This window comes from Cervus elaphus, chromosome 12 (assembly GCF_910594005.1).
Source record: "Cervus elaphus chromosome 12, mCerEla1.1, whole genome shotgun sequence".
Classification (NCBI taxonomy): Eukaryota; Metazoa; Chordata; class Mammalia; order Artiodactyla; family Cervidae; genus Cervus; species Cervus elaphus.
This window is the reverse complement of record NC_057826.1, coordinates 29,002,057-29,020,243: the sequence shown is the minus strand read 5'-3', so window position 1 is coordinate 29,020,243 and position 18,187 is coordinate 29,002,057. Positions and strand designations below refer to the sequence as shown.

General features: G+C 34.8%; 1 protein-coding gene across 3 annotated transcripts in view; it reads left to right on the top strand.

Annotated features, from left to right (window-relative positions):
* SLC38A6 (solute carrier family 38 member 6) overlaps positions 1-18,187 on the top strand; it is a 69,817-nt gene that overhangs the window by 14,532 nt on the left and 37,098 nt on the right. For all 3 annotated transcript variants that reach the window (XM_043920668.1, XM_043920667.1, XM_043920669.1), the window contains 2 exons: positions 4,722-4,774; positions 7,922-7,961. In XM_043920668.1, coding sequence (XP_043776603.1) covers positions 4,722-4,774; positions 7,922-7,961 — 93 coding nt within the window. The remainder of the gene's footprint in view (positions 1-4,721; positions 4,775-7,921; positions 7,962-18,187) is intronic.

Sequence of the window (18,187 nt, the reverse complement as noted above, 5' to 3'; positions counted from 1 at the left end):
CTCTTGCATTCTATTTTCTTTTACTATGAGTGCTCTAAAATCATGCCACGTTTAGTTGGCAAACTGATATTTAAATACACATTAAGAAAGATCAGAAGTGGTGGCACAGTTGCATAGGAGATATTCAATAAATGAAAGGCCTGCGTGACACTATCAGGGAGAAAAAAGACAGGAGGAAAATGAAGGAAAGCACAAGAAAGAAAAGAATTTCAAAATAAGAGTGCATTCCAAGTGGCCTGCTTTCTGAGGGTTGAACTGTATTTGAATAACTCATGTCCCTCAATCCAGTTCCAAAGATAATATTGCCGCTGCTGAAACTTGGGCTTTGTACTGTAACCAGAGTTTATTAATTGTCCTATTTCATTGAGGAAAAAATGCAAAGCAGACAGAACACTGGAGTAACTAGCTGGAAATATTCCACTGCTTCATGGGAAGCAGCTTTCCAAATGATTCCTGTGGAGGCCAAACTCTTGGTCTAGCCAAAATAGCACTAAAGTGTGCCTTGATGGTACATTAAAGAAGAAAATTTTTCCCAATTTACTTGATTCAGATTTACAGCCTTTCTGCCCCCTCAAAGACATAGCATTGATTTCTTTAATATAAAAAACTAATTTCCTAAAATAGATTGCTAGTAACTGCTTTCAGTTATTTATTTAGAGAGGATTGTGCCAAGTATTGCTTGTTTGAATTCCTGTAAAAGGCTGAATTAATTTCATAATTTTCATAATTAATGTTATTCCTCTTCTGTAAGAATTTGCTATTAGCGTGACTGGTCATTACCATATCTTGTTTTGATAGCTCTCAAAGCATCTTTAACATTATAAATAAGGTATTAAAATACTGATCATATGTTTTGCTTTATAAATCATATTTGATAAAACCTTTTGTTTTTCACTTAATATTGACATTTTTCATTTTATTATAAACATAGCTTTTAATGGCTGCATATTATTCTACTAGATATACCTACCATAATTTACTTAACCAGTTTATCATCATTGAGCATTTAGGTATTCTTTGTTTTCAATATAATAATGCATAATGAGTATTTTTGCATACGGTGATTTCTCTGATTTTAGCCTTATTTCCTAATATGCACGCTCCCAGGGGTCAAATATTATAAATGTTTTCAAGGTTCATTGTTGAGATTACATTCTGAAGTCAGTTCCAATGTACACTTAATTGTCCAAATGATAGAACAGAATTTTAAAAGTATTTCACTATTGTTTTGGTTTATGTGTCAAAATGATTCAAAAAACTGTTAAAAAGTGAATGTGGAGATAAAGCATTTGGCTATGTACATATTTTATTTTAGCAATGCCTCAATATTAGGCCAGAAGCCATTATTCATACTCATGATGTCTCAGACATGGAAAAGTACTTCTAATTTTTGCAACATAAAAGAAGTAAGATGACAGTTATGGAACTGAATGACTAGCCAGATCTGCTGACTTGAAAACTAGAATTAGGATTTGAACATAATAGTCTCCGTTTAAAAGTCTAAACCTTTTTTCACTCTGAATTTGGGGCTCTGCTGTATTTAGAGATATTTTTAAAAAACTAGAAAATAACAGAATTAATTTGAGATTGCTAAGATGTATGCCATTGTTGTCTGAAGTTGCAGTTACAGCTATCTTCATTAAGCTGTTAGTGTGGTTATATTTTCTGGAGTAATGTTCTAATTTAAAGATTAAGACTAAGTATTTTATTTATTTAAATTTAGGTAATTGAAATATCAGTTCTTTTTGGGTTATTTCAGTATTATTTTTGCCTATAGCAAAGTTACTTGCTTTTTAAAAAATTTCTATTTATTTATTTATTTATTTTTAATAGAAGGATAATTGCTTTACAGTATTGCATTGGTTTCTACCAAACATCAATGTGAATCAGCCATAGGTTTACCCATGTCCCCTCCCACTTGAACATCCCTCCCACCTCCCTCCCTATCCCACCCCTCTAGGTTGTCATCCAGCCCCATTTGAGTTTTCTGAGTCATACAACAAATTCCCACTGGCTATCTATTTTACGTATGGTAATGGATGTTTTCATGTTACTCTCTCCATACCTGCCACCCTCTCCTCCTTTTCTTCTCAAGTAACTTTTCATGTTTACTAATATATAATTTATGGGGCTCTCTAAATGGCACAGTGGTAAAGAATCCACCTGCCAATGCAATAGATGCAAAGAGAAGTGGGTTCTATCCCTGAGTTGAGAAGATCCCCTGGAGTAGCAAATGGCAACCTGCTTCAGTATTCTTGCCATACTTGTTTTCTCCTATTTAAAAGTGAAACAAATCCTAGCCACATTTTTTTTTTTTTCCTAGCCACATTTTTTGAAGAGTATTATCTTGATAACTTGCTCCCTGACAAAGAAACTAATGCAAAATAGGCAATTTTTTAAGCAAGTTATGTGATGTATTTCCATGTATAACACTGAAAGCCTCCTTGCTTTAAGTCCTTGGAAGGAAAGTTTTTTTAAATAACACTTTCAACTGTAATATGAAAGAGAGATGCTGAAAATGAACAATGATGTTCCTTTATTTTTTATTTTTATTTTCAATGATGTTCCTTTAATCTCATGCTTCATAGTGACAAATCAGAGACCTCCTGAAGATTTGGTTCACATACATATAGTATGTAACAAAATTCCCTTCCCAATGTCAAATTAGAAGCTAATATTTAGAGCTTTTTCTGGTTGAATATATAACACCAAGTCTTTGGAATGTTAAATATAAAAAATTGTATCCCTATAAATAACATTATTACTTAATTATGTTTAGGAACTTTGAAACAAACTTGTAGAGATTTATTAGTTGAAATAATTATTAATTTTTGTGATGACATTCACTTTAGAACATATGCATTTGGAAAAATAGAATTTGGGCATTTCAAGTAGAGGAAAAAATTCCAGATCTCAGTTATTTAACTTTTTTTTTTTTTATGTTTAAAATATGTCTACAATCTGCCCCTCTCGGATTATCCTAGGAAATTATCCTAGGAAATCTTTCATTGTTAAAGCATGAAGGTTCCAACTTGTAATTAAATTATATATTCCAAATTCCAAATTAAATTGTCCTTGCCCACTGTTGAGCAGTGTGTAAATACATTTTAAAAAAATAGCTGTGTCTGGGACTTCCCCTGTGGTCCAGTGGTTAATACTCCGTGTTCCCAATGCAGGGGTCAGTGCTTTGATCCCTGGTCAGGGAGCTAAGATCCTTCATGCCACATGACCCCGCTAAAAAAAATTAAAATGTTAAATAAAAATTTTTTTAAATGAAAAATAAGTATGTCACGCAAAAAGCTCTAAATTCTTTGATCAACCCTGATAATAAAAAAATGTTAAAAATTTTTGTTCTTAAGTAAAACATTTTTTTAAGCATTTCACTGTTTTCTTTCTAACTTTGTAGTTATAACATGTAAAGACCACATATGGTTTTCAAAATGCTTATGTTTTCATACTTGATGAAATTTGTTCACCTTATAGCATGTTTAAAAAATTGATTAGAAGATCGTGTCACTTTAGAGCTAAACAGTGCTAAAAGATGAAAGTATACAGGAGTTTTTTGTTAATATAGTGATAGCTTAAAGAAACCCATATATATCTTGAGAGTGTGTTGCTATTGTCAAGTCTTAGTATCTGCTAACCTGCCTTTTTTATGGCATAAACGCTATAAAGTTAAGGACTTCTCAAACTTTGTTGTTCAGCCACTAAGTTGTGTCTGACTCCCTCAGCCCCACGAACTAACTGTAGCACGCCAGGCTTCCCTGTCCTTCACTATCTCACAGAGTTTGCTCACATCTGTGTGCATTGAGTTAGTGGTGCTATCTAATCATCTCATTCGTTGCCACCCCTTCTCCTCTTGCCCTCAATCTTTCTCAGCATCAGGGTCTTTTCCAATAAGTCTGCTCTTCGCATCAGGTGGCCAAAGTATTGGAGCTTCAGCTTCAGTCCTTCCAATGAATATTCAGGGTTGATTTCCTTTGGGATTCACTGGTTTGATCTCCTTGTTGTCCAAGGGACTCTCTCGAGTCTTCTCTAGCGCTGCAATTTGAAAGCATCAATTTTTGACACTCAGCCTTCTTGATGGTCCAACTCTTACATCCATACATGACTACTGGAAAAACCACAGCTTTGGTTTAGGATTATATAAACATTTTTAATTCTCTTATTTTTACCTCTGGTATCACTAATTTTAAGATGAAACTTCCATTTAAGGACAAATTGGGTTCTTTTATGGGCCATCTAATTTTCATCTTTTCTGTAATCACACTTCTAGAACATGTGGAATGAAAATATAATTTCATACTCTCTATGATGAGAAAGAAAATATATTCCCTTATCACAGGATGAAGGTATTGTTTCCATCTGAATACATTATATCCTAGGTAGCCTGGAAAAGTGAATGTCTCTGAAAGAATGATATAGCTTTTATACTTTATTAAGCTTTATTTACATAGACAGTTTTTAGAAACTTGTCAATGAAAATTTGTATTTGGACAATGTAGTCTGTGAGTGCTGTTCAGTGAGAAGTGGGTTGTTCTTGAGTAATTATTATTTGAATTAATGCAACCTGGGTAGTTAGACAACCTTGGGAACTGCTAAGCACTATAAGAGGACATTATCTTTATGGATCATAAGTTTTCAACTTCCCCCAAGTCAGTACTTCTGCTTTAAATTTAATAGTATTGTGTAAAAATAACAATTATAATTTCTCTCAACAGCTGTGACATCTTATGAAGATCTTGGACTCTTTGCATTTGGATTACCTGGAAAGGTAATTTTTTTTTTTTCTCCCTGCTGTATTAAAAATCCTGAAAGGCAGTTTTTCCCTTCCATTTCCAGTTAGAAAAGACAAGTATATATAGGAGGAAGAAATTAAGGGAATAAAAGGAAACTAAAGTGAAGAAAGGGAATGATGGGAGCAGGAAGAAAAGAAGAAATCTCTATGACCTTCCTAAAAATGCATTGATAAATATAATTCAACACTTAAATTTTTTTGTGTTTTTTACTCTAACAAAGGAAGGCAGTGACTTAAAATTTTAAATCAGTAACACTGGCCTGTTTTAACATTTTGTAATTAATTTTGATTAGATTATGTTTGAATTATCATGAAGACTGAAGAAGACAGATGCATAGAATTAATCTTATAGCATGTTTATAAAATTGATAATTAGAAAATCATGTCATTTAAGAACTGAATAGTACTAAAAGATGATCCTTCCTTTGTAAGTGAGGAAATTAAGGCCCAGAGAAGGGAAGGGGCCTGTTTGTCTACAATTACTTAAGCCAGTATGGAACCATAGGACTCCAGACTCAAAATCTATTACTTTTCCTCCTCAGAATAAGAGAAATAACAACAGTATTTATGGGGCATTCATTTGCTGTGGGCATGCTAAAGTAGTTTAGTTAAACTAATTACCTGTCTTCTTCCACAGATAATCTGGAGTTAAATATTATTGTTAGTGTTTTAATAATTATTTTTTATTTCTGAAGAGCTATCATACTTCTAAAACCCATTTTTATGTTGATTCCAAACAGAGCTTTTTCTTTTCATTTTGTAAATCTGTTGTTTGTGTTTTTTATTTATTTTTAAACTAAAAGGATACTATTTTGTTGATGGCTGAACTAACTTTTAAGAATTAAGTCTGAGAGGAAAAAAGATACAGCTATGTAATGAGGGGCGGGAGATGTGTATTTGCATTCAAATTAACTTTGTATTTAAAGTGCAAAAGAGAATATTTAAATCATGTTATATCATCTCATGGTTTGGATCCTTATAGCCTGAAATTTGAACTAAACGGAGACTATGTTACTTTTGAGGGTAAAGATTGTTGTTAATCATCCTTGCTAACAATTTTTCTTGAAGATCAGTATATTTGTTATAATTAGGATCAATTTCCTGCATCCAGTTTAACCAAGGGAGAAGAAGGAAATGTTATTTATATAAGAAAACTCTCTAATTAATTTAATACAATCTATGAACATGACCGAGCATCATCACTGTTATTCACGTTAGTATTTCCTTCATTCCTTGGACAGCAGCAGAGTCTACAAGAACATGGATTATTGAGAGTTCCCTCTTCCTATACTCTCAAGTAGCTGCATTACCATTTTAGTGTATGCACACAGTTCTTAGCAGGTGGATACACAGACGGAGAATACTATAAATGAAGAGTTATTTGTTTGTTTGTTTGTTTAATATTTTCTCTCAACTTCCAGAGGTGGCTTGAAACTTTCCTATTTCCTTCTTCCCAGATATTATATGAATATAGATATGACATATGATAGGGTAACATTATTCTGAAATTAAATATTTTTGAAGTGATTTGAACTTTTTAAGAAAAATGTTTTAATTGTCTATATGGATTAATGTACTTGCCAAATATTTATTGAGCAAATACCATGTGGCCATGCACTGTACTAGGCACTAGAAAGATGGATAGATGGATAGATATATTGATTTTCTAGATCAAAAATGCTTCAATTGAGCCAGAAAATGGGAAAATAACTCATCAATACGTTGATATTATTGCTTTTTGCAGTATATTCATAGAAAAATCCAAATTTCATGTGTGATTGACAACAGATATCAATTGCATATGAAAGACAGTGTACAGAAATTTCAGAAAAGTCTTTTCACAAATGACTGTGAGTGACATTTTGGAACTAATTTTTAAATGGGTTGACATGTAAAGGTTTTTCTGGAAAATGTTAGAATGACAATTATATCTTCAAAGACATCTTGCCAGATGTTTCTATCATTAGCCCTGCTTTTCAAGACCTCTATGTCTTGATAACTTAGTTTGTTCCCAGGATAGGCAAATGGAATTCCTAGAAGAAGGGTGATCTCTTCCCAGTCCATGCACGACTGAATGATCTTAGATAGCTAGTCAGCTCCAGATATACACTGGAGGTACAGATTCACCAAGATTTAAGTGATTGAAAGGCCCAAGTGGAAGCAGAATGTTTAATCATTTCTTCTGAGTGCATCTGATGACCAAGAATGGATAAAGTGCTGTCTTGTATTTCCCAGGAATCCCATCAAAGATCACAAGTTAGCAGGCCTGCAGGCTGAACTTAGTCCTCAGGCGTGTTTTGTTTGGCTCAAATCTTTTTTTATTTTTAGCTGATTGCCAACCAAGAGTTATGACATTTTGAAAGAATTCAGTTTCTGACTTTCCTTGAAAAATCAGAAGATCCAGCTACATTGGATTCACATTCTCACATGTCAGCAACTGGCCAGAACTGCATAACAGCTGCCCCATTTTGAAAGAGGAGAAATTCTCCAATATATTACAGTCTTCACTACCTCCTATTGTCTTATACTTAGCCCACTGCATGTTACTGAGTTTGAAATGCTTCGGTTTTCAGATATGTGGGCTCTAGAGTTTTCTGCTCTAGAATTTATTTATCCCTGCAACAAGGCTCCCATGTTCAAGGCTTGGTGTTTGCCAAGCTGATACACTCTGAAGGTTATGTTTCCTTTTATACAATACAGCATTCGCACAACACACCTCAAGCTGTCTCAGTATGCCTAGCAAAGCAATGTGATATAACCAGTTAAAAAAAAAAAACCAAATAAAAAAAAGGAGACCAAATAGATTCAATTTCAATTCTTTGGTACTTTGATAACCGTTGATTCCCTAGCTTTTTAACACTTTTAACTGTTTTAAAAATGGCTGCCAAGGAAACTTTCAAAAGTGTGCTTTATAGTAACCATGGAACTATTAAAGAAAGGCTTTTTATGTGATGATTATTAGTTTTATATATTACAAATGGCTGGCAGAATATGTTCTTTTCAGTTTCTCTTCCCTCAATTTCTGCATCTGTTTTTAAGTAATAGTTACTGGATTTTAATAAAATACCAATCCTTTTATATTATTTCCCCTTTCATCTTCTGAATACATTTGTTCTTTTATAGGTGATGGTGGCAAGCACCATAATAATTCAGAACATTGGAGGTAAGCAATTGAAAGTGCACGCTTATGCCTAGACGTGGTGGAAATGATTTCCTCCTTTGGTTTCTTGCTTGCTACAGGTCCAGCCGGGAACCTAAACCTCTATAGACATAGGTATCTCAGAAGCCCTGTGTGTTAACCTATTAGTCTTTCTTTTTTTAAAAGATCCTTTTTAGCAGCCCTTGTAGGACAATAGCTTCTAAATGCAGCTGCAGCTAAACCCTTGCTTTCAGTCTTGTTATTAAGTCTGTGACACACCTCTGAAGCACTGCTTTCTGTAGTTGTGGTAGTGATGAAGTACAGCTTGGGAAAACTCTCCAGGTGATTCTGGAGTAGTTCCCCTCTATTTTTGTCCTGATCACCCGCTGTATGTATACTGCTTTAGAAGGAGGGATGTTCCATGGCTACACAGTCATGTGTAGAAAGGCAATCTCCTTTTGTAAGCATGAAATCAAAAATGACCATGTGGAGTACAAAATAAACAAGCTTGAGACAAATAAAAAGTATTCTCACATTTTTTGGAATTCCCTATTTTCCCACTAAAAAAAATGATCTGGTATCAAGAACTACAGAAACAAAAAGTACTGTTAAGTTAATTATTGACTAAATGTATTAAACATTTAAATCCAAAATCCTGTGGGAATCATGTTTGTATATGTTGTAAAGAAGTTACATCATGGTGAACAATGTCTTAATTTCCTTTTACCGTTTACTGGAGTGCTAAATAAATGTTTTTAGGGTAAAGTTAAATACACAGAGTTAATATGCACTTTGGATCTTTCACAAGATTGTATGGTCAGAGGAAATTTTAATCTTATTTGTTATGTGTGACAGTTCAAAATAATTTGAAGATGATAGCTTTAAGAAAATTTAACTGATACTCAAGAGATCTGAGCTATTAGTATTTCAGTTTACGTTAAGTTCAGCAAAATTCCACATTTAATTAAGTTCAACAAAATTCCATCTTTAATGAATTTCTTGGTCAAGGAAAAAATTAGCATTCCAGCAATAAATTGTATTTGCCCTTGTTTTGGAAATCCTGAACATTCATGTTTTAATTCTTTGAATTTTCAGGGCAATATACATATATATATATACACACACACACACACACACACACATAATAATTGAAGAAGAATGCTTTCTTGGATGTCATACCAAATAATTTCCTTTTTAACACACCTACTTTACTCTTCACATTAGAAGTCAGTAAACTGTCTTTTCCCTAATGGATCTAGAAAATGCCATGACTTTAAGATCTACTTTGGAATATTTTGTTTTAGCTAGTATGCTTAAATGTGTGCTGGTAATGTCACTCATATGAAAATAATCCCTTATTTTCCTCTCTCTATGATTGTTGTTGTTTAGTCACTAAATTGTGTCCAACTCTTTTGTGACCCCATGGATTGTGGCCTGCCAGGCTCCTCTGTCCATGGAATTTCCCAGAAAAGAGTACTGAGTGAGTTGCCATTTCCTTCTCCAGGGGATCTTCCTGACCCTGAGATCGAACCCATGTCTCTTGCATTGGCAGGTGAATTCTTTACCACTGAACCACCAGGGAAGCCCCTCTGTATGATTACTAAGAACCATCAATCACAGTTTATATTTTATGTAGAATTTTCAGCTCAGGAATTTCGATCTAAATTTGTGACTATGTTAAATGCCTGCTGCTGTATTCTCAGTATCCTTCACCCTGATCGCTTCCTTGTCCTCTAAGCTGGTATGCAGCTGTTATTGTTCCTGACTCTTTTAGCACTTGCTGTTATTAGGTCGAAGTTACCTCTGTATATGCTTTCTTCCCCCACTATTATTATCAGCTCCTCTAAGTCAAGTATTAGTCTCATTTTTTTTTTGTACTCCCGGAACCTAGCACAATATTTGGGACTTGATAAACCTTTTTTTCAATTAAATATTAGCTGAATATAATTTGTATGTGCTATTTGCAAGTACTTTGTAATATTCTAACTGTATTTATCAAGAAGAAGACCAAAGGGGACTTCTAGACTGATCACTAGCATTAAATATTTGAAAAGCTGAACATGAAACATGGAAAGACATTAGAGTAATTTAGTATTGTTCTGAAGGGCAGAACTGGTTCTAATGGGTAGAAATCTACAGTGAAGCTGGTTTGGTTCCATTTGAAATACTAAGGTTTGTGATAATGGAGATGTCCTACACTCCTTTGAAAAAGCTCTGGTATTCCTGAAAAAATTCAAACAGAGCTGGTTGTCAGAATGTTCTAGAAAGAATTTCTGCATTTCAGTTCAGTCACTTAGTTGTGTCCGATTCTTTGTGACCCCATGGACTGCAGCACACCAGGCTTGACTGTCCCATCACCAACTCCCAGAGCCTACTCAGACTCACGTCCTTTACGTCAGGGATGCCATCCAACCATCTCATCCTCTGTTGTCCCCTTCTCCTCCCACCTTCAATCTTTCCCAGCATCAGGCTCTTTTCCAATGAGTCAGTTCTTCACATCAGGTGGCCAGAGTATTGGAGTTTCAGCTTCAGCATCAGTCCTTCCAATGAATATTCAGGACTGATTTCCTTTAGGATTGACTGGTTGGATACCCTTGCAGTCCAAGAGACTCTCAAGAGTCTTCTCCAACACCACAGTTCAAAAGCATCAATTCTTCAGCACTCAGCTTTCTTTACAGTCCAACTTTCACATCCATACATGACTATTGGAAAAGCCATAGCTTTGACTAGATGGACCTTTGTTGGTAAAGTAATGTCTCTACTTTTTAATATGCTGTCTAGGTTGGTCATAGCTTGTCTTCCAAGGAAGCAAACGTCTTTTAATTTCATGGCTGCAGTCACCATTTGCAGTGATTTTGGAGCCCAAAAAAATAAAGTCTATCACTGTTTCCATTGTTTCTGCATCTATCTGCCATGAAGTGATGAGTCCAGATGCCGTGATCTTAGTTTTCTGACTGTTAAGTTTTAAGCCAACTTTTTCACTCTCCTCTTTCACTTTCATCAAGAGGCTCTTTAGTTCTTCTTCGCTTTCTGCCATAAGAGGGGTCATCTGCATATCTGAGGTTATTGATATTTCTCCCAGTAATCTTGATTCTAGCTTGTGCTTAATCCAGCCCGGCATTTTGCATAATATACTCTGTGTATACGTTAAATAAGCAGGGTGACAACATACAGCCTTGACGTTCTCCTTTCCTGATTTGGAACCAGTCTGTTGTTCCATGTCCAGTTCTAACTGTTGCTTCCTGACCTGCATATAGATTTCTCAGGAGGCAGGTCACGTGGTCTGGTATTCCCATCTCTTTTAAGACATTTCCACATTTTGTTGTGATCCACACAGTCAAAGGCTTTGGCATAGTCAATAAAGCAAAAGTAGATAATTTTCTGTAACTCGCTTGCTTTTTCAATGATCCAGCGGATGTTGGCAATTTGATCTCTGGTTCCTCTGCCTTTTCTAAATCCAGCTTGAAAATCTGGAAGTTCATGGTTCACTTACTGTTAAAGCCTGGCTTGGAGGATTTTGAGCATTACTTAGCTAGCGTGTGAGATGAATGCAATTGTGCGGTAGTTTGAACATTCTTTGGCATTGCCTTTCTTTGGGATTGGATTGGGATTGGGATTGGATTCCCTCATTTGGTGGCAGATAGATCATCAATTCTTTCAGCTCTTAAGTTTGTTGATTGTCTTGCTTTGTTTTAGAAACTTTTTTTAAAAAAGTCACTTAAAAGCAGTCACAGAAATTTTTTGTGTTCCTCCAATTCAGTATGCTGGTAATGCTTATTTAATTTTTAGAATAATATCCTTGTGATTTTCTTCATATTGTCTAAAATTTTATTTATTGAGATCCCACTAAGTAATAACTGAAACATATTTTCAAAGCTGTTTTTCCTTTGTCTTAGCATGCATAAACCATTCCTTTATTAGAATAGAATTGGAAGCTTGCTGTTATGAGCAGAACACTGGGTTGGAAGTCAGGTGCCTGTTTATTGCAGGAAAGTTTCATGGAAGAGTTATACCTGGTTCAAAAGATGATTTGCTCTTTTCTTAGGTATCTTTAACAAGTCAGCCACTATTACTCTAAAAACTTTCATGGAGCTGTTCTTTTTCAGAAAGGAGAGTCTCAGTTCTTAGAACTACCCTTTATGGCAGCCGCTGAGCCTCTGAGGTTAAAGTCTAGGGACTCCAGCCTTAATAAGTAGTTTCTTGATTAACCTAAGTTGGGTCTGTGGAAGCACTTCACAGTTACTAAGCCATGTATGCTTGAGAAAAAATGGCATACTTATTTGGGAGGCTCTTTAACGTTGTACATATGACTTATTTGATGTTATTTCTTCTAAAAGGATTTTGACTTTTTATTAATTGGAGATACATTGGATATTTATAAGATGATATGAACAGGTTATGATATGATAACCTGTTATCATATGATATGATATGAACAGGTTAAATGTTCGCATCTCTTGCATGCCTACCTGTATATATAATGTAGTTCAGATAGCATTTTTGGAAGGATGGGATATTCATTATTAGTATAAGTGGTCAGAGTTTTTCAGTGATTGTTTAGAAATGAGAAATAATATAATAGATTATCTTTAAGTCAGGCCTATACTTGACACTCTATACTTACAGCAACACTTCAGGGTGGATGATGTTATCCTCATTTTACAGAGGATGAGATCAGTGCTCAGAGGGGATAAGTGACTTGCTTACCTTTACCCCTTAATAAAGCCAGGACTCAAATCTCACTTTGTCTGCTTCTAAAGGGCTTTGTTTTTTCTTCTCTGATTTAGTGAATGTTGAAAAGCTATGAAAGATTAAATGTTGAGGATTTTAAAAACTCCTTGGGGACAGGAACTATTTGTTTTCATTTGTTTTCCTAACTTGACCTAGTTTCTGGTAGAGGAACTCAATAAATAATATTTGTTGAATGAATGAGACAATTTTTAAAATTCTATTTAAAAACCTGAGATTTTGCCTCAAAGAGACAATTTTATATACCATATAAATGATGGAAAGAAATTGAATGTCCATAGTGTTTAGAATTATATGAAAAATAAAAGGTTGAAAATATTGAGGAAAGTTAGATCTTATTCATGTAAAACAGAAAATAAAGTATTTTAAAATCTACTTTTGTGTTAGGTAATCACATCTCAGATTAATGCTTCCTGACTCTTTTATTCTTTGTAACATTTAAACATTTCTCAGTTTTCTTGAGATTCTATGTCCCTGATTAATCTATGAGAAAAGGAAACAGGGCCTTTAGAAGCAAGATGATCATAGATCAAGCAAAATTTTCCTTAATCAATATTTGTTCTGTGAATCTTTCAGTAAGACTCAGTTTATCCCCCACATCTTTGTATTCCATATCTATAAGTAACTTGTTCATTCATTTGGGTTTTTGAGTATCTAGCACTTGGTGTTTAGTAAGTCTTACTTATTATAGGAAGAAAGTAAGGAATAAGAGGAGGAGGAAGAGAAGGAAAAGCCAGCAACCTGGGTTCGAACTCCTTTAAAAGGAAGATCAACTGGGAAGAGAAGACCACACAGAATGCATAAGTGAGCATATGGTTTCTTTAGGGAAGAATCTACTGTCAGAACTTCACAGAAAGTCTTTTTTTCTCCAGTATCAATCACACACCAAGTATTAGTCACAGGGAACTAGTGTGGTCTAACAAATAGATTGGAAAAATCTACTGTCTTTGAAAAATCTCTGAACTTTATGATAGAAAAAAAATGTGACTCATTAAATTTAGTACTCTTATTCTTAGGATTATGGAAACTGTTACCTTTAGAAAATGGAAAGCCACATGGTAAAATACTTCTTAGAAGCAATTCCTGATTGATTCCCAACACTGATGAATTGGGGTTCCAAAACAGACCAGAGCCAGAGAGAGCCCCTAGCTGCCTAGTGCCTCAGGCACCAGAGGGACATTTGCCGAGAGTCATCGCTTATACACAAAGTCAGAAAAGAAGCATCTGGAAGTTTTAATATTTAATGCTGTTACAGGGAAGAGAACTCTGGCTGAGGGCTTGAATTTAGTGGACTATAAGCAAAAGGATTAAGAACTGTAATAGAAAATAAGTACAGGTTTCCATATAGTTCCTCTAATTTTGTTGGATTATGAGAGTCCTTTCCCAAAAACCAAGGTAAGTAGTTAGTTCCATATGTGTTTGCATTTGCATTAGGTTTGTGATAGACCACTCAGTTAGCTAAAATATCCTAGAAATCAAGCAGGAAACTCAAATCATCTTTACTTAAGCTAAGAGAAAGTCCTATTAACTCTGATGAGTATGTGGTAAAAGTGAAGGTAATTGGTGTTTCTGATCTCGTCTCTTGCCCAACTCAAAACGCAAGGAGAGTGGCTCCTAGGAGTATGTTAAATTCTTATTTTGCTTTTCTGAAATATGAAGGACCACTGTTGATAGCATATTCTTTCCTTAGTTCTTTAAAAGAGAATAAAGATTGAATCACTGCTGCATATTGTGAAAGGAGAACCCTAAATATTAGTAGATTTACTGAAACCTCCTGAAATTGCCATAATGACCCAGATTTTGCAGACTGACAGAGAACGCACAGATCTACTCTGGCATCCTTGATTAACACCTCTGTTTGGGAATCTAAACTTTAAGAGAAACTCAGAGCCCTTTTATATGGTCAAGGGGCACAGTTTCTAAGTCGCATGACCAGAAAGGTATAAATAAGATCATTCTTAGTTGAGAATTATAAAAACGCCAAATTCTCAGTATTTTTCAAAATTGTGATGTAATATTAAATTAGAAACTATTTGGCTTTACTTTATTCCTGAAAAAAAAAAAAAAAACTTGTTGCTATTTTGTTTTGGTAAGACACGGAAGCCTCAGAAGTACTAGTTTGTACTATCACCTGGGAAACGGATTGGGCGTGCTGTTACAATGCCATCTGCTGGTCAGCTCATCCGTAGTCTTTTTTGAGGCCTGAATAGTATTGTCCAGAAATTCTGGAAAGCTGTCTTAGAGGAGAAATAGAGGAAATTTGGAGGGGGAATCTTTCTCAAAAGTCCTTCCTGACAAAATTTACTGGTTACATGTCACTTTAAAAATGTTTTTGAAAATAATGTATTTCTTAATAAAAAGTTTTGTTGAGGTTTAATTATAAGGTTTTCAGGAGAGTAAATATTCTGGTCAGTTTTTATTCAAGTTTAAGATCTTGATAGATGGTAAAACAAAGATGTATATTTTCCTAGGGTTACGGAAGGGAAAAGTTCCTCCATATATTTTTGATTTCCATTTGTACACTAAGTAGGGAAATGACCTTGTTTTCAAAATTTTTTTTTAAATCCTTTTTAAAAAAGAGATTCTGTTGTGTCCCGTGTTGAGCAGGGATAGCCTTTCAGTGGCATTTGGACATTTAGTAGGAACGCCAGGTTAATAAGACACGTTGAATAGAATAAGCCAGTTGCTATCCATGACTGAAAACATGTTTGAAGTAAAACTGAATCTCTTTTAGAAGGAAAGGCAAACTTGTTATTTCCTCCCGCAGTTCATCTGTGTAGAACTGGCTGACTAATCCTTGAAGAAGCTGCTGAACTTTTTCCAAGTGCTGAAAAACCTAATTCTGTCTTAAAAATAGAGCTGTGCAATCTAACCGTCATATGTGTATTTTAAATGTTTAACAAAAAGGATAATTATTTTTGTAAACTAATGGTTTCTTGGGTCCAAACTCCAATTGAAATCTCCAGACTCCAATTTGTCTTCTTTCTTTTGTTTTTTTTTTTTGAGGAGTGCTGGGGAAAGTAGCCTATGAGAGAACAGGGTTTGTGGGAAGAGGGACTGATTTTTATTTTTTATTTTTTCAATTTCAGGGTAGTGTTAATATCTCAGATATGTGAGAATAGGAAACTTTCTCTTCTGAGCTACAATGATAGCTGTAGATAAAATAGAATCATTGTGGTAAATCCAGTAGAATCCTATCATGAGATTCTTTAGCTTGTCTGAGGCATGTTGACTAATCACTTTACCAAACCAGCTATAAAACTGAAATGAAAATACAGGTCAAAGCGAAACGAACATTTTAAGTGTTTTTAGCGCTTCTAACTTAGGTTCTGTGTTATAGAAATTCTTTGTTTTCTTTGAACACAACTGTGAAACGCAGCATTCAGAAACAATTTATTGTTTAAATGGTGATGAAAAAGAATAATTCTGGGGAGTGGTCCTTTTGGTAAACCTTTCTTATTTTTCTTTGCTGTGGTGGATTTCTTCTTCACTTTGCTTCTCTGCACTTTCTCATAGCGTAACAGTTAATAGAGTAGATTTCTCAAGCCAGATGGGCTGTTTCCACCATCACTATCTTGGGTAAGTTAACTCTCCGAGTCTCCATTTCCTCATCTGTGAAATAAAGAATATCTGCCTCACGGGTTTGTGGTGAACAAATAAATTTAAAGAAGAAAGTAACCTGTAAATCACTTGGAATAGGCATCCTAAGCCCCCGCCCCAGTGTTCGCTCTTCTTGTAACTCTCCTCTTCGAGAGCACTTTCCCTTTTTGTGTTTTTGACATCTCTCCCCCCAGCCTCCATGCTCCCAACTCATGTGTTTCTCTTTATGATTAGATCAACCAATATTAATACCTTACCACTTGCTGTTGCCTAATCAAATTTTACCCTATTTTAGTCTTTTCTTAATGTACAGTTGCTTCTCCTCATGGTTTGTATAAAATACTTTCAACTCCTGTGTTTTGATTAAGTTGACAGAGTTTTTATTTCCTTCCAAGGGCAGTTTCTATTAAATGAGTTCTATTAGATAGGTTTAAAATGAGGGAGAAAGGAATAGCTATTTAGTTAATGTGGTGAAACTACATGATTTATAATGGCTGAATACCTGTCACTAAGGTATGTCTTCTAGCCCTAATTCTGGCTTTGGCGGTATGGATGCCATAACCACTTAACTATAACCATGGCTATTGTGGATGACCCTGCTGCAGCTGTTATTTAGAGGACAACATGGTGTGTGTCCTATTAGGAGTCCATACTGTGTATCGATGTCAGCAAAAATCATTTACAATCCTTGCTTATGACCTGTCTGTAAGATAAGTCCTTAAACACTTCCTTATGCTATTAATAGAACACATGAGATGAAAGGTGTGGCAGGCAACTTTTGGAGTTAGTGAACCTTCCTGCGATGCAGGCGGATTCTTTACCAACTGAGCTATCAGAGAAGCCACTGGAAAAAACAATGGATACATAAGCATTCCTATTGATTTTATATTTTTGAAGCTTTCCACTTTATTTTACTGAGCTGATTATTCTTTTTATGTAAATCTAATTAAGATGTATTCCTAACTTAATGTATATTTATCATATGTTAAGGTGCCAGTCCTTGCATGCAAGTTTACTTGTGGTTAGGAAGAAATAATCTATACAGTGAAAAGAGTGGCATCTTTCTTTGTTTCATCAGTTTTTCCCCCACATGAGCTCTGTGGTTTTGTAGCTCTTAAAACAAACACCGGCATTCTCTAAGAAAGGAGCAATATTTTACATGTTTTGTTATGTTTATATCTTGTATACTGAGACTCTTTTTGAGAGAGAGGCATATGTTTGATGAGTTCATATTTCTTGAAATATACATGATTCTCTAGACTGGAATCTAATGAAATAGGACTCCCATTTGAAAACCAAAGAGTTAAGGCTACAACAGAGGATAAACGTGATCAAATGATTAGCCAGGGGCTAATAGAAATTCTGGGAAGAATGACAGATTGTATATTAGGAAGAAATAGGATCTCATATTCATTGAAGCTTTTTACAACTAAAGATCTAAAAGAAATAATAGAAAATTGCTGAAAGAGATGAATGTCTGAAACCTTAGTAAAGCATGTGGTATTGGATTAATCCAAGCAAGAAAGACTGATGGACAGATAATAAATTACATTGTGTAGGAAGTCTGCATTCCTTGTTTAAAAGGTACTTTTGTCTTTTTTTTTCTTGCAAGATATATTTAAGTAGCCCTAGGCCAGTTTCAGAAAATTCAGCTCATGATTTTCATCATCACACCATATGTGTATGATTCTTTGGAATAGATAAAGTATTGCAAACAAAGACCCCCAAATTCTTGACTAGAGAAGGTTAATCTAAACCTTCCTTCTGTTCTGTACCAAACTGGTAGCATTTTTCCATATGAGAATATGAATGACTTAGAATATCTTTCCACATACAATTAATTGTGATGTCCCGTAACTAACAAAGCATTTGAAGAAATGTACTGTACTTCTGCTGACTAA